Source organism: Narcine bancroftii, chromosome 8 (assembly GCF_036971445.1).
Source record: "Narcine bancroftii isolate sNarBan1 chromosome 8, sNarBan1.hap1, whole genome shotgun sequence".
Classification (NCBI taxonomy): Eukaryota; Metazoa; Chordata; class Chondrichthyes; order Torpediniformes; family Narcinidae; genus Narcine; species Narcine bancroftii.
Window position 1 is genome coordinate 83,898,911 of NC_091476.1, and position 14,078 is coordinate 83,912,988.

The following is a 14,078-nucleotide window of genomic DNA, read 5'->3' on the forward strand; positions in this document are numbered from 1 at the left end:
ACTGGCATGGACATGAAGGGCTGAATGGTCTCCTGTATTTTGAATATTCATGTTTTGAGTTATTATGAAAGGCATTTATTTCTGACTACAGTAAAACTCTGATAATCTTTTACCCAGTTATTTGGAAATCCTAGTGGTTTGGCATCTGGGTCACCCGGTGAAGTTTCTCTTGCTTCCTTTAAATTAGCCCAGTTTTTCCCCCCATGTTGTCTTTAAACTCTCCACGGCTCATTTAATTTAAAAATGTGTTTATACTCCAAGACATTTTAAAGGGGTGTAAATGGTTGAAGTAGAATCATTATTTGAAGTTGGAAAAGAAAAATATTGTCAATACTGGAAATAAAAGCTGATGGAAATTCTAATTTTCTGCAGTTATTGAATTCAGAAGGTTGTAATTCGCCAGGTCAGAAGGTGAAATGCTCTTCAATTTACAATGGACTCAAGTTATATTAGGCACATAAATGGTTATGGGAACTGGGGAAGATAAATGAAGTGAGGATAATTTCATTCAATTTGCAAGCAACAGGAGGGTAAATGGAACCGGAGATTGAAACAGGAGATTTTGACAAGTGCGGATAGTGTGAGTAGTTTTGAACTGCCATGTTCCAATGCTTAGCTTAGGTGAAGGAATGATAGGTTGAATAGAACATGTCTTTGCTTTCAATTTATTGGGATAATCCAGTTTTGTAAGATCAGTAAGATTTTGATACAGTGTTATCAGTTTTCCCAGGACTTTTGAATTAGGTTATTATTCATCTCTGAAGTATCAACCTTATTAAATCTTTAAAAAATGTAGACATGCAGCATGGTGACAGGCCATTTTGGCCCACAAGTCTATGCTGCCCAATTTATACCCAATTAACCTACACCCCTGGTATGTTTTGAATGGTGGGAGGAAATCGGAGCCTCTGGGAAAACCCATGCAGACGCGGGGAGAATGTACAAATTTCTTATAGACGAGCGGGATTTGAACCCAGGTCCCGAATGCTGATGCTGTAAAAGGTGTTAGGCCCAACTGTGCCACTTGTACGGAAATTCAATGTCTTGCCCGTATCATCGTGGTTGGATGGTGGCACCCAGCTATTTCTCCTAGCATTTTTCTATTCCGTTGCCAAAATCCTCTCATGGAATTGGCAGTTTGGTGCAAAGGCCCATAATCATCCCAGGTCAATTGGAAATGCTGAAACATATACAACTTTTTTTTGGATTAGAGTTGGGTGATGATTAAACCTTCAGGTGACCTAATTAAGGTACAAAGTTTCCAAGGTAGTTGATCATTTATATCAGGGGTGTCAAACTCAAATTCACGGAGGGCCAAAATTAAAAACTTGGACTAAGTCGAGGGCCGAACTAAATATTTATTGAAAATTTTCAACAACATCTGCATGTTTTCTCTTCTTTCAACATATGTAATGTTAAACTTTTTCTTATTAAAATAAATGTTTAATAATAGTTTTGGATAAACTCTTTCCAGAAGCATTAACAAATGAGAAATAAAATATTCAATAAATAATATTTGTCTATAGAGGATTTGTCAAATGTTGCTAGTGTGCTGTCGAATAGTAAAATCTGAGGGCTATTGAGAATGTGGGAGAATAACATGATTCCTGAAACAATCAAATGGGTGACTGATTGTGAGCATGAACTCTAGCAAGATTATTTGCCATGTCCTTGTGCAGGGTAGTTTGAAGGTAAACTTGCATGTTGAGATGGCGTTGAAGAAGGCAAATGCAGTTCTTGCATTCATTTCAAGAGGAAGAGAATAAGAGCAAGGGTGTGACATTGAGGCTTTATAAGGCACTGTTGAGACCTAACTTGGAGTATTGTGAGCAATTTTGGGCTCCTATTTTAAGAAAGGTTGGAGAGGGATCAGAGGAGGTTCACAAGGATAATTCTGAGAATGAGAAGGTTATTGGCTGAATGGTGCAACAACAACAACAACAACAACCTTGCACTCAATGTCACCAAAACTAAGGAGCTGATTGTTGACTTCAGGAATGGAAATCCAGAGGTTTACAATCCAGTGTTCATTGGGGGAATCAGAGGTGGAAAGGGTGAGCATATTTACATTCTTTGGAGTCTCTATCTCGGAGGATCTTTCCTGGACCCAACACACCAATGGGATCGTTAAGAAAGCATGTCAGTGTGTCTACTTCCTCAGGAGTTTGAAGAGGTTTGATATGACATCAGAAACCCTGGCAAATTTCTACAGAGGTGTGGTAGAAAGAGTGCTGACCAGCTGCATCATGGTCTGGTATGGAAACACCAATACCCCTGAGCATGAAGTCCTGCAAAATGTAGAGTACAGAGCCCAGTACATCACAGGCAAAACCCTCCCCACTATTGAGCACATCTAAAGGGACCGCTGCCATTGGAGAACAGCAGCAATCATTAAAGACCCTCACCACCCAATACTTGCTGCCTTCAGGAAAGAGGTATAGGTGCCAGAAGACTCACACCACCAGGTTCAGGAATAGCTGCTACCCGCCCACCATCAGACTCCTCAACAACAAACTCAATCAGGGACTCATTTAAGGACTCTTGTGCATTTTATTTTTTTTTAAATTTTTTATTTTTCACACTATAAACCATATTGACCAAGATACATACAGACATTTTTTTTCTTAAATATATACAGTGTCGTTTTCTCCCCCTTTCCCCCCCCCTCCCTTCCCTCCCTCCCTCACTCCCTTCCCCATTTATTTAAAGTTCAATCTATAAGATACATTAAACCCATTAAACAATGTTGTCACTTAATAAAAATAAACAAGAAATTTTACTGAGTCAGTTCTTTTCGTTACCTTCTCCTGTCATTTTAGGTGGTGGAAGTCCACGGTAGGATTTCTCTATTGTGTTTCATGTATGGCTCCCATATTTGTTCGAATATTGTAATGTTATTTCTTAAATTATATGTTATTTTTTCTAATGGAATACATTTATTCATTTCTATATACCATTGTTATATTCTCAAGTTGTCTTCTAATTTCCAGGTTGACATAATACATTTTTTTGCTACAGCGAGGGCTATCATAACAAATCTTTTTTGTGCTCCATCCAAATCGAGTCCAAATTCTTTGTTTCTTATATTACTTAGGAGGAAGATCTCTGGGTTTTTTGGTATATTGCTTTTTGTGATTTTATTTAATATCTGGTTTAGATCTTCCCAAAATTTTTCCACTTTCTCACATGTCCAAATTGCATGAATTGTTGTTCCCGTTTCCTTTTTACAGCGAAAGCATCTGTCTGATATTGTTGGGTCCCATTTATTTAACTTTTGAGGTGTGATGTATAGCCTGTGTATCCAGTTATATTGTATCATGCGTAACCTCGTGTTTATTGTATTTCTCATAGTTCCGGAGCATAGCTTCTCCCATGTTTCATTCTTTATCTTTATGTTGAGATCTTGTTCCCATTTTTGTTTAGGTTTACCGTTTGTTTCCTCATTCTCCTTTTCTTGCAGTTTGATGTACATGTTTGTTACAAATTTTTAAATTATCATTGTGTCTGTAATCACATATTCAAAATTGCTTCCTTCTGGTAACCTCAGACTGTTTCCCAATTTGTCCTTCAAGTAGGTTTTCAGTTGGTAGTATGCAAACATTGTATCGTGAGTTATATTATATTTATCCTTCATTTGTTCAAGGGATAATAATTTATTTCCCGAAAAACAATTTTCTATTCTTTTGATCCCTTTTCTCTCCCATTCTCTAAAGGAAAGGTTATCTATTGTGAAAGGGATTAACTGATTTTGCGTCAATATTAGTTTTGGTAGTTGGTAATTTGTTTTATTCCTTTCTACATGAATCTTTTTCCAAATGTTGAGCAGATGATGCAATACCGGTGAATTCCTATGTTGTACCAATTTTTCATCCCATTTGTATAGTATAGTTTATTTAGTTGTATACCTAGGTATCGCATTGCTTGTGTTTGCCATCTAAATGGCGATTCTTTCTTAAACTTAGTGAAATCCGCATTATTCATTGGCATTGCTTCACTTTTATTTGCGTTGATCTTGACCCCGATACTTCTCCATATTCCTTCAATTTCCTATGTAATTCTTTTATTGATATTTCTGGTTCTGTTAAGTATATTATAATGTCATCTGCAAATAGACTGATTTTATATTCCTTCTCTTTTATTTTTATCCCTTTTATTTTCTGTTCTTATCAGTTCTGCTAGTGGTTCTATAGCTAACGCGAACAGTGTGGGAGATAGTGGACATCCCTGCCTTGTTGATCTGCTTAAGTTAAATTGTTTTGATATATATCCATTTACTGTCACTTTCGCCAATGGCCCCTTATATAATGCTTTAATCCAATTAATATATTTCTCTGGTAGACTGAATTTTTGTAGTACTTTGAATAAATAATTCCATTCTACTCTCTGCATCTAAAGCAACCGCTACTGTTGGAGTTTTATTTCCTTCTATTGCGTGAATTAAGTTAATAAATTTACAGATATTGTCTATTGTTCGTCTTTTTTTTAATAAATCCAGTTTGGTCTAGATTTACTATTTTTGGTACATAGTCGGCCAATCTGTTTGCTAATAGTTTAGCTATTATCTTATAATTTGTGTTAAGTAAAGATATTGGTCTATATGACACTGGTGCAAGTGGATCTTTCCCTGTCTTTGGTATTACTGTAATTATTGCTGTTTTGCATGAATCTGGTATGTTTGTGTTTTATCAATCTGGTTGATTACTTCCAGAAGGGGAGGAATTAATAAGTCTTTAAATGTTTTATAGAATTCTATTGGGAATCCATCCTCTCCTGGTGTTTTATTGTTTGGTAGTTTTTTTAATATCTCCTGTAATTCTTCTATTTCAAATGGTTTTATTAATTTATTTTGCTCCTCTGTTTGTAATTTCGGTAGTTCAATTTTAGTTAGAAATTCATCTATTTTGTCTTCTTTCCCTTCGTTTTCAGTTTGATATAATTGCACGTAGAATTCCCTGAAGTTTTCATTGATCTCCGTTGGATTATATGTAATTTTTTTGTCCTTTTTCCTTAATGCCAATACCATTCTTTTAGTTTGTTCTGTCTTAAGCTGCCACGCTAGAATTTTATGCATTTTTTCTCCTAGCTCATAATATTCCTGTTTTGTCTTCATTATGTTCTTCTCCACCTCATATGTTTGTAGTGTTTCATATTTTATTTTTTTAACTGCCAATTCTCTTCTTTTAGTTGTATTTTCCTTTATTGCTAATTCTTTTTCTATATTTGTTATTTCCCTTTCCAACTGTTCTGTTTCCCGATTGTAGTCCTTCATCTTAGTTACATAGCTTATTATTTGCCCTCTGATGAACGCTTTCATTGTGTCCCATAGTATAAATTTATCTTTCACTGATTCCGTATTTATTTCAAAGTACATTTTAATTTGTCTTTCAATGAATTCTCTAAAATCCTGTCTTTTAAGTAGCATGGAGTGGAGTTTAATCTCCATCTATACATTCTTGGTGGGATGTCTTCTAGCTCTATTGCCAATAACAGGGGTGAGTGGACCGATAATAGTCTAGCTTTATATTCCGTTTTCCTAACTCTCCCTTGAATGTGGGCTGATAACAGGAATAGGTCTATCCTTGAGTATGTTTTATGTCTACCCGAATAGAATGAATATTCCTTTTCCTTAGCGTGTTGTTTCCTCCATATATCCAAAAGTTGCATTTCTTCCATCGATTCAATTATAAATTTGGTTACTTTGTTCTTTCTGTTAGTTTTTTTACCAATTTTATCCATGTTTGAGTCCAAATTAAGGTTAAAATCCCCTCCTATTAGTATGTTCCCTTTCGTATCTGCTATCGTCAAAAAGATATCTTGCATAAATTTTTGATCTTCTTCATTAGGTGAATATACATTGAGTAAATTCCAAAATTCTGAATATATCTGACAGTTTATCATTACATATCTCCCTGCTGGATCTATTATTTCCTCTTCTATTTTGATTGGTACATTTTTATTGATTAATATAGCTACACCTCTGTCTTTTGAGTTATATGATGCTGCCGTTACATGTCCTATCCAATCTCTCTTTAATTTCTTGTGTTCCACTTCAGTTAGATGTGTTTCTTGTACGAATGCTGTATCAATTTTTTTCTTTTTTCAGTAAATTTAACAGTTTCTTCCTTTTGATTTGGTTATGTATTCCATTAATATTTAAAGTCATATAGTTCAACATAGCCATTTCATACTTTGTTTATCTTTCCTTTCTGTTTCCTCATCACCACCTTCCCTTCTTATCCATTTCTGCTTTCTTTTTTTGAACACATTATAAGACAACATTTCTAAAACATAAAATATTTCCACTATTCTCATATCTAAAATTCCTTTAACCCCAATAGTCCCTCCCCTTTCTGAGTTCCCTTTGACCCTTGTCGGGCAACCACATCTCCCCTTTCCATTTGGATTTGCGAATCCGCTCGCAAGCGTCAACTGATTTCGCAGTGACTGTAATTCTTCCCCACCCAGCCCCCCCCGAAAAGATTTTAATCTTCATATATAACAAAGGTCACTCTCTTAATTCCCTCCTTACTTCCTTTCTTCCCTTTCTTTCCCTTCTTAGTTCTTACCTATACTCTATATTTTTTATATATATACATATATATATATACATATACACATATATATGTACCTACATACACACATACATATAGTTTGTTGTCATTTTTGTTCTTGTTACATCTCTTCATCTCTCTGTTTGTTTTGATGTTCTGCATATTTTCGTGCTTCTTCTGGATCCGAGAATAGTTTGTTTTGCTGCCCTTGTATAGCTATTTTAAGTACCGCTGGGTATTTTAACATAAATTTATAACCTTTTTTCCATAGGGTCGTTTTTGCTGCATTGAACTCCTTCCTCTTCTTCAGTGGTTCAAAACTTATATCTGGATAGAAAAAAAATTTTTGACCCTTGTATTCCAGTGGTTTTTTTGTCTTCTCTTATTTTTTTCATTGCCTTCTCCAATATATTTTCTCTTGTCTTGGTTTTGGTCTTCTTCCTCTGGGTTGGTCATCTGTTGTTTCTTTGATTTCTTATTTTTATTCTCTTCCTTCTTGTTCTCGTTATTTTCTATGTTTTCCTCTTGCTGTTGTGTTGTAGTTGCCTGTTTCAGCTGTGGAGATCTACTCCTCAGCTGGTCCCCCCTCCCGTCAGTGTTATTTTTGTCTTGCGCATTGCGCATGCGCGGTTGCGCACTTTTGTTTGGCTCCGTGAGCCATTTTTGTAGTCCCGAGTTCGGGGCTTTGACTGACCTCAGGGAGCGGGCTTCTCTCTCTGCGGCGGGCCTTCTCGTACAGGTAAGGCCTTCACCTTCTTCTTCCGATGTCTTTCCTTCTTTTCTTCCCGTTGTTTTTGGTTTTTCTTTCTTTGCTGCCATTTTCTCCACACTTTTACTTTCACTTTGTTATGGTTTTTATGTTTGTGCCTTTTTTTTACTCTTTCTTTTTTTTAACTTTTCTGGAGAGGGCTGGAGTTCCCCTACCGGCCACTACTCCATCACATGACTCCTCCTTCTTGTGCATTTTATTGATTTTATTTTTGTTCTCTCTTTTTTAAAAATATTTTTTAAACTGGAACTGCACTGCAAGTCAGCTAGCATCAGCTCCACTTTTATTTTAAAAAGGTTAATTGGACATCAAAAGGAAATAAACCAATATTTATTTTAAGCTTGAACATAAAAAGTATTAAATTCCAATCACATCTTGTTTTGTGGTCCTTCTAAATGAGCTGTCATGCAGACTGATGTGGATCCTCAGAACCTCCCCGATTGCTCACGGTCCTTGGAGCGCCTTCGATCACGGTCTCAATCTCGCTCATCACGACCTCCACGCTCCCGCGACCTGGATCTCTTGCGCTCACGAGATCTTGATCTTGACCTGTGTCTCTTGCGACGCCGTCCATAAAGCTCACAGCGCAACTCCCGTGAAATTGGCTTCAGATGCATGAAGTTGCAAAAGCCTCCCCGGGTGCACTCTCCCATTTCATACTGTCTGCAGCAAGCTTCTCTGAAGTCAGTCACAGGTGAGAGCTCTGCATGGATGGGCTGTCCATTAAACCAGCGATTGTTTAGATCATTCACAGCCTTTTCTGCATCTTCTTCGTGGCGAAACTTTACATAAACATTTCCAACCAGATGATCACCCAGGTTGTCACAGACATTCATCTCTTCAATTTCCCCATATTTTTCCTCCATTTCTGTGAAGACCTCCTCAAAGAACTCATCATAATGTTCCTGCATTTCAACATCACCAACAGCACAGTGGAAACCGTCTGCTGTCTGGGTACAGTTTTGAGGGTTACGGTATAAGTCAAGAGCGCGATGGTCTGGCTGAACGTGGACTTGTGCAAACTAGAACATCTGTCGCCATGACGACATGCTCCAATTTTAAAATAGAATGAACAGTTGACCTCGTCCTTCTCGGTGCCGAATATCGATGCCAAGTACTCCGCCATCTTCCCTGCCGCGCGCCCTACGTCACTGCCTTTTTGTTCTCTCTATTACATAGTTGGTTTACAGTTCTTTTTTTTTAGATGTTTTGTGCTGTGTACAGTCTATTTTTTGTACTACCAATCAGTGGTAAATCTGTGCCTGCAGGAAAAGGAATCTCAGGGTTGTATGTGATGTCATATATGCATTATGACAATGAATCTATGAGGAGTTTTTGACAGCTTTTGGCCTGTACTTGTTATTTACGAGGATGAGGTGGGGGGGGTGGGGGGGAATCTCATAGAAACATTTTAGATGTAGAAAGATTGTTTCCCATGATGGGAGAGTCCAAGGCAAGAAGGCACAATTTCAAGATTGAAGGGTGTCTGCTTTGAACAGAGAATCAGAGGAATTTCTTTAGAGGGTGGTAAATCTGTGGAATTTGTTGCCACAGGTGGTTGTGGGGGCTAAGTCAGTGGGTGCATTTAAGGGAGTGATTGGTGGGTCTTGATTAGCCAGGGCATCAAAGGTAATGGGGAGAAGGCTGGGCAGTGGGGGTGAGTGAGGAAAATGGATTAGTTCATGATTAAATTGTGGGGCAGTTTCAATGAGCTGAATCGCCTATTTCTTGTATGTAAAAGACTCCACCAGCCAATAAGCATAAATTAACACATTGTGTCATGAGAGAGAGAAAAAATAAATATAAAAGGATCGATAAATATTCTATTTCAGTTGTGCAGACAGATCTTTGGTGGTCCAAGAATTTTGTTTATGGTTAGGGCACTACTGGGAAATTAAAGCCTGATAGTGGTTGGATCCCAATGATAGGTGGTCAGACTCTGAAAAGTGACTGAACTGTTTGCGTGTTATTATGCTGGAAGAGAGTAGAGGTTAGGGTGTTTTGTGTCTGGGCTAGCTTACCCTGACTGAGTTGTAACTAGAATACACTCTGCTTTACATCTGTTCAGCTGTGGCTGATTTGGGTTGTGTTGATCAGTCTTTATCTACACAGACCATGGTTTAAAATTGCTGTAGGCTTGTATATTTTTAGGTATTTGCAAAGTGATGGAACTGCACCAAGATGTGGGTGTTTGCATTTCCACCTGCCGCTAACAGCTGGAGTGGTGCATTAAGGAATGCAGATACTCTTTGTGAAATTCAATTCTGATAATCATGTCTGTTTAATTTTGGTGAGATTCTTTAATTTTAAAATTCTGCATTATTATGTATTTGAGTTCCTTTGAAACCTGGGTAGGCCCTCTGGATTTATTTACTTATTGTCTTTATTGGTATGGATTTAGAGATGATCATGAGGTTTTATCAAGAGACATTATCTTGTGGTTTTTGCATATTATTTATTTAAGCATGCACTTTGTGATTTTTGTTAGATAAATAAATTTTACAAGGTAAAAATGTGGTTCGATAACTTTTTGTATTTTGATTCCATTTTGGTGCAGTTTTGCTTAACTGCTTTGCAAGACTGTACCTGCTGCACTCTGACAATGCTTTCCCATTGTCTATAGTAGAACCTGCAGCCTTTCCTATAATAAATAAATAATTTAAGAGCAGGCTTTTGCCATTTTCCTTACAATTTTAAATTTGCAGCCATAGCTGGATCAGTCTCTGGAGGTCGAAGAATTCTGCAAATGTGCTGCGCACTTGTGTGTCTCTCCCTTTTTGTAGAACTTGTCCTGTCACATACTATTGTGAAACCATGCTGGTGAGATGTGTACAGAAAATACTGCTGAATCCTTCTCTAGCCAGTCAGTGAAATAAATTAGTGTCGAACATTTTAAGCCAGAGACTGACTGATCTATTGTTTATTGGGTTTATGATGTGCTGTTGGTACTTTTCTGTGAACATACATTTTTTTCATGCCATTGAAGTTAAATGTCTATATAACCATATAACCTTTTACAGCACGGAAACAGGCCATGTCGGCCCTTCAAGTCCGTACCGGTTCACTTGAACAACTCCACTAGTTAGTTCCTTAATTTTGTCACCGTTATAGTTTTTGATTATGGAACACCTTTACTATAGAAGAACCTCAACAGTGATGAATTTTAACATAATTTTTGGTATGCCATTTATATTTGTTTTACAGAAAATTACACTGATCTGTAAATTGTAACAAGGGCTGACTATATCACCTATTAACTCCTGCCTTTGGGCCATGCTCCTCCCCCTCCCCAACCCCTTACTTTTTGTTCGGATACCTGCCACCATTTTTCCATACCTTGATGAAGGGCTCAAGCTCTAAACGTTGGTTATTTATCTTTGCTATTTAAAGTACACTATTTGACCTGCTAAGTTTCTCCAGCATTGTTTTTACTTCAACCCTGGTGTCTGCAGACTTCCGTGTTTTACTTCTGACTAGTTGACAATTTTTTTCTGAAAATTGTTTCTGCATTTGAAGGTTTTTCCTTGCAATCCTTGGAAATTCCTGGCAGCTGTTACAATCGCTGTAAATTGGATGAATTACTAGTGCCTGTTATTCCTATGCTCGTAGCTTACTCAACACTCATAGATTCAGCAATTTTGATTTAAATTTTTATCTCCAGATAAGGTACTAATTTATCTGCACCTTGCAGAAGACTGTCACTGTAAGAACTCCAAAGAAATTAGTTTTACATTCTCTGCCTGCAGCAGGTATTTGGTAATGGGGATTTTAAAGTTGTACTGTTTTACTATTCGGTCTAGAGTTTTTTTCTAGGCAATATTTTGCATCACTGTAGCTGTTAACTTGGATGTGGAATCAATCATGGAAATTTCCACGTAACCGGGAAGTTAATTGTGTTAACCTCTTATCCTTCTTCGCTCCAAAGAGAAAAGCCCTAGCTCTGTTAACCTTGCTCATAAGACAGGTTCTCCAATCCAGGCACCATCCTTGTAAATCTCCTCTGCACCTTCTCCAAATCTTCCACATCCTTCCTATAATGATGTGATCAGAACTGAACACAATATCACAAGTGTGGTCTAATCAGAGTTTTTCAAAACTCACGGCTCTTGAACTCAGTCCCCCAATTAATGAAGTCAAGCATATCATAAAGCCTTCTTAATCACCCTATCAGCCTGTGTGGCAACCTTGAGAGATCTATGGGTTTGGACCCCAAGGTCCCTCTGTTCTTCTATACAGTGTTAACAATTCTGCCATTGACCATTTACTCTGCCTTCATTTGTTCTTCCAAAATGTATCATTTCACACTTATCTGGATTGTATTCTATCTGCCACTTCTCCACCCAACTCTGCATCCTGTCTACATTCTATTGTAACCTATGCAAAACTAGACTATTCACAACACCTCCAACCTTTATGTCATCTGCAAACTTACTGTCTCATCCTTTCCACTTCTTTGTCCTGGTCATTTATAAAAATCACAAACAGCAAGGAGTCTCAAAACAGATGTATTGAACTTGATTTGTCACTGACCTCCATGCTGAATACATTCAATTTACTAGTACCTTCTGGTTTCTGCAGACAAGCCAATTCTGAATCCACACAGCCAAAGTTTCATGAATCCCATGCCTCATGACTTTCTGAATGTGACTATCATGTGGGACCTTGTCAAATGCCTTACTAAAATATACACTATCTCTACTACCCTATCTTCATCAATTTATTTTGTCAATGCCTCAGAAAACTCAATTAAGCTCATGGGGCTCGAACTGCCCATCACAAAGCCAAGGTGACTAGCCATGAGAAAACTGTGTGTGTCTCTCTCTCTCTCTCTCTCCCTAACACTGAAGCTAAGTATTCATTTAGGACCTCCTCTGCCTCTAGGCACATGTTCCTTCCTTTATCTTTGAGCAACCCCACCTTCACTCTAGTCCTCCTTCTGCACTTATGTATGTAGAGAATGCCATAGGATTTTCCTTAATTGTACTAGCCAAGGCTGCCTTGTATCCCTTTCTAGCTCTGCAAAGACTTTTCTTGTCCTTTCCTGGCTGCCATATAATTCTCATGAGCCCTTCCTGTCTTTTGCACAGTTGGTGTGGGGGGGGGGGGGGGGGGGGTGGCGGGATGGTTAGCATAATGCTGTTACAGTACCAACGATCAGGACCAGGGTTTGAATTCCACACTGACTGTAAGGAGCTTGTACATTCTCCACCTGTCTGCGTGGGTTTTCTCCCACTGTTCATTGGGTGTAATTGGGCGACATGGGCTCGTGAGCCAAAAAGGCCTGTTATGGTGCTGTATATCAAAATTTATATTTAAAATAAAAAAACTAATGTATGCTTCCTTCTTCCTCTTAATTAGTTATCTCACCTCTTTAGTCAACCATGGTTCCCTTATCCTACCATCTTTTCCATGTTTCATTGGGACAAACCGATTCAGAACCCTGCACAAGTGGTCTCTAATCATCCTGCATATTAATTCTGTGCTTTTCCCTCAGAACATAATTTCCCCATTTACTCTCCCATGTTCCTGCATAATCCCATTGCAATTAACCCTTCACCGGTTAAACAGTTGACCTTTCTCCTACTGCTATCCTTGTTGATAGCTATGCTAAATAAGGTCAGGGGTTTGTGGTCACTGTCACCAAAATACTGTCTCATGGAGAGATCTGTACTTGGGCGTATGGTCTCTCTGCTAGTTGGCTTGCCCACAAACTGTGTTGGGAATCCTTGGACACACATGACAAATTCTGTACATCCATGATCCTGGCTCATGGGAGGCAAAAAACCATCCTGGATATCTCCTTTTCATGTCCACAGAATTTCCTATTGAATTCACTAACACTACTCTCTCTATTTCTCCTCATTCTCTTCTGAGCCACAGGAGCAGGCTCAATGCCAGTCACTGTGTCTTTGCCCTGGTAGATCATCTTCCACCTTCCCCAATAGCCTCCCATACAAGCTGAAGGTCATTGAGCTGCAGCTCCAGTTTTCGAACATGGTCTGTAAGGAGCTGCGACTTGATGGATGGATCTCGTGCAGATGTAGATATCAGGGAGATGGCAGATCTCGCAGAATTCCCACATTTCATAAGATTAACTGTGGCCATTCTGACAATTCTACTTGGCACTAGTACAAGGTCAAAGAATAAATGATAATGAAATCTCTCCAGAGTCTTTTCTTGTCAAAGCCTCAACTCCTTACTCTAACTCTGGCCTACTCACACGATGGTTGCTCTGCTTAGACCTTTCACCTTCTTGAACTGATCCACTTCAACTCCTGTTCACTGGAAAAGCTGTGTTAACCCAGTCTTCAGGCCAGCATGCATATTTCTGGTGCCACTGTTGTGCAAAAGAGAAACAGTTATTGCATGTGGTGAACTTTATAGTGCAGTAAGATGGAGGGTCCAGCCCAGGTAATCACTAGGTGTTTAAAGGGGTCGTTGGTCAGGTGTGTAGACAGGTCTCCAGACGGAGAATTCTTGTGACCCTTCATCCACATTCCCATCAGGTTCCAGTCATATAGGCTATGTGACCCTACACAATCCACACTACAGCCACTTTCATAGCATGTTTGAGCTTCATCATTGGACTGCATCGGTAGGTACTTCAGGGGTGGAATGTTCTGATGTTAATCATTTCAGGCTTCCAGTTGTGGAGGTCAGAGTTACGCTGAACCACAAATTGAACATAACTGATGGTTGTATATGAAATCAAAGGCTTGAAAAGGTGAGACTTTTGAGGATGATACAAGTATAATAAA

General features: G+C 38.4%; 2 protein-coding genes across 6 annotated transcripts in view; one reads left to right on the forward strand and one right to left on the reverse strand.

Moving 5' to 3' along the window:
• arhgap32b (Rho GTPase activating protein 32b) overlaps positions 1–14,078 on the forward strand; it is a 618,422-nt gene that overhangs the window by 30,863 nt on the left and 573,481 nt on the right. The window lies entirely within an intron of this gene.
• Positions 7,655–8,469, reverse strand: LOC138741792 (splicing factor U2AF 35 kDa subunit-like). The gene is given in 2 exon segments (XM_069896081.1): positions 7,655–8,302; positions 8,305–8,469. Coding segments are annotated over 2 exon segments (648 nt in total). The 5' UTR covers positions 8,447–8,469; the 3' UTR covers positions 7,655–7,796.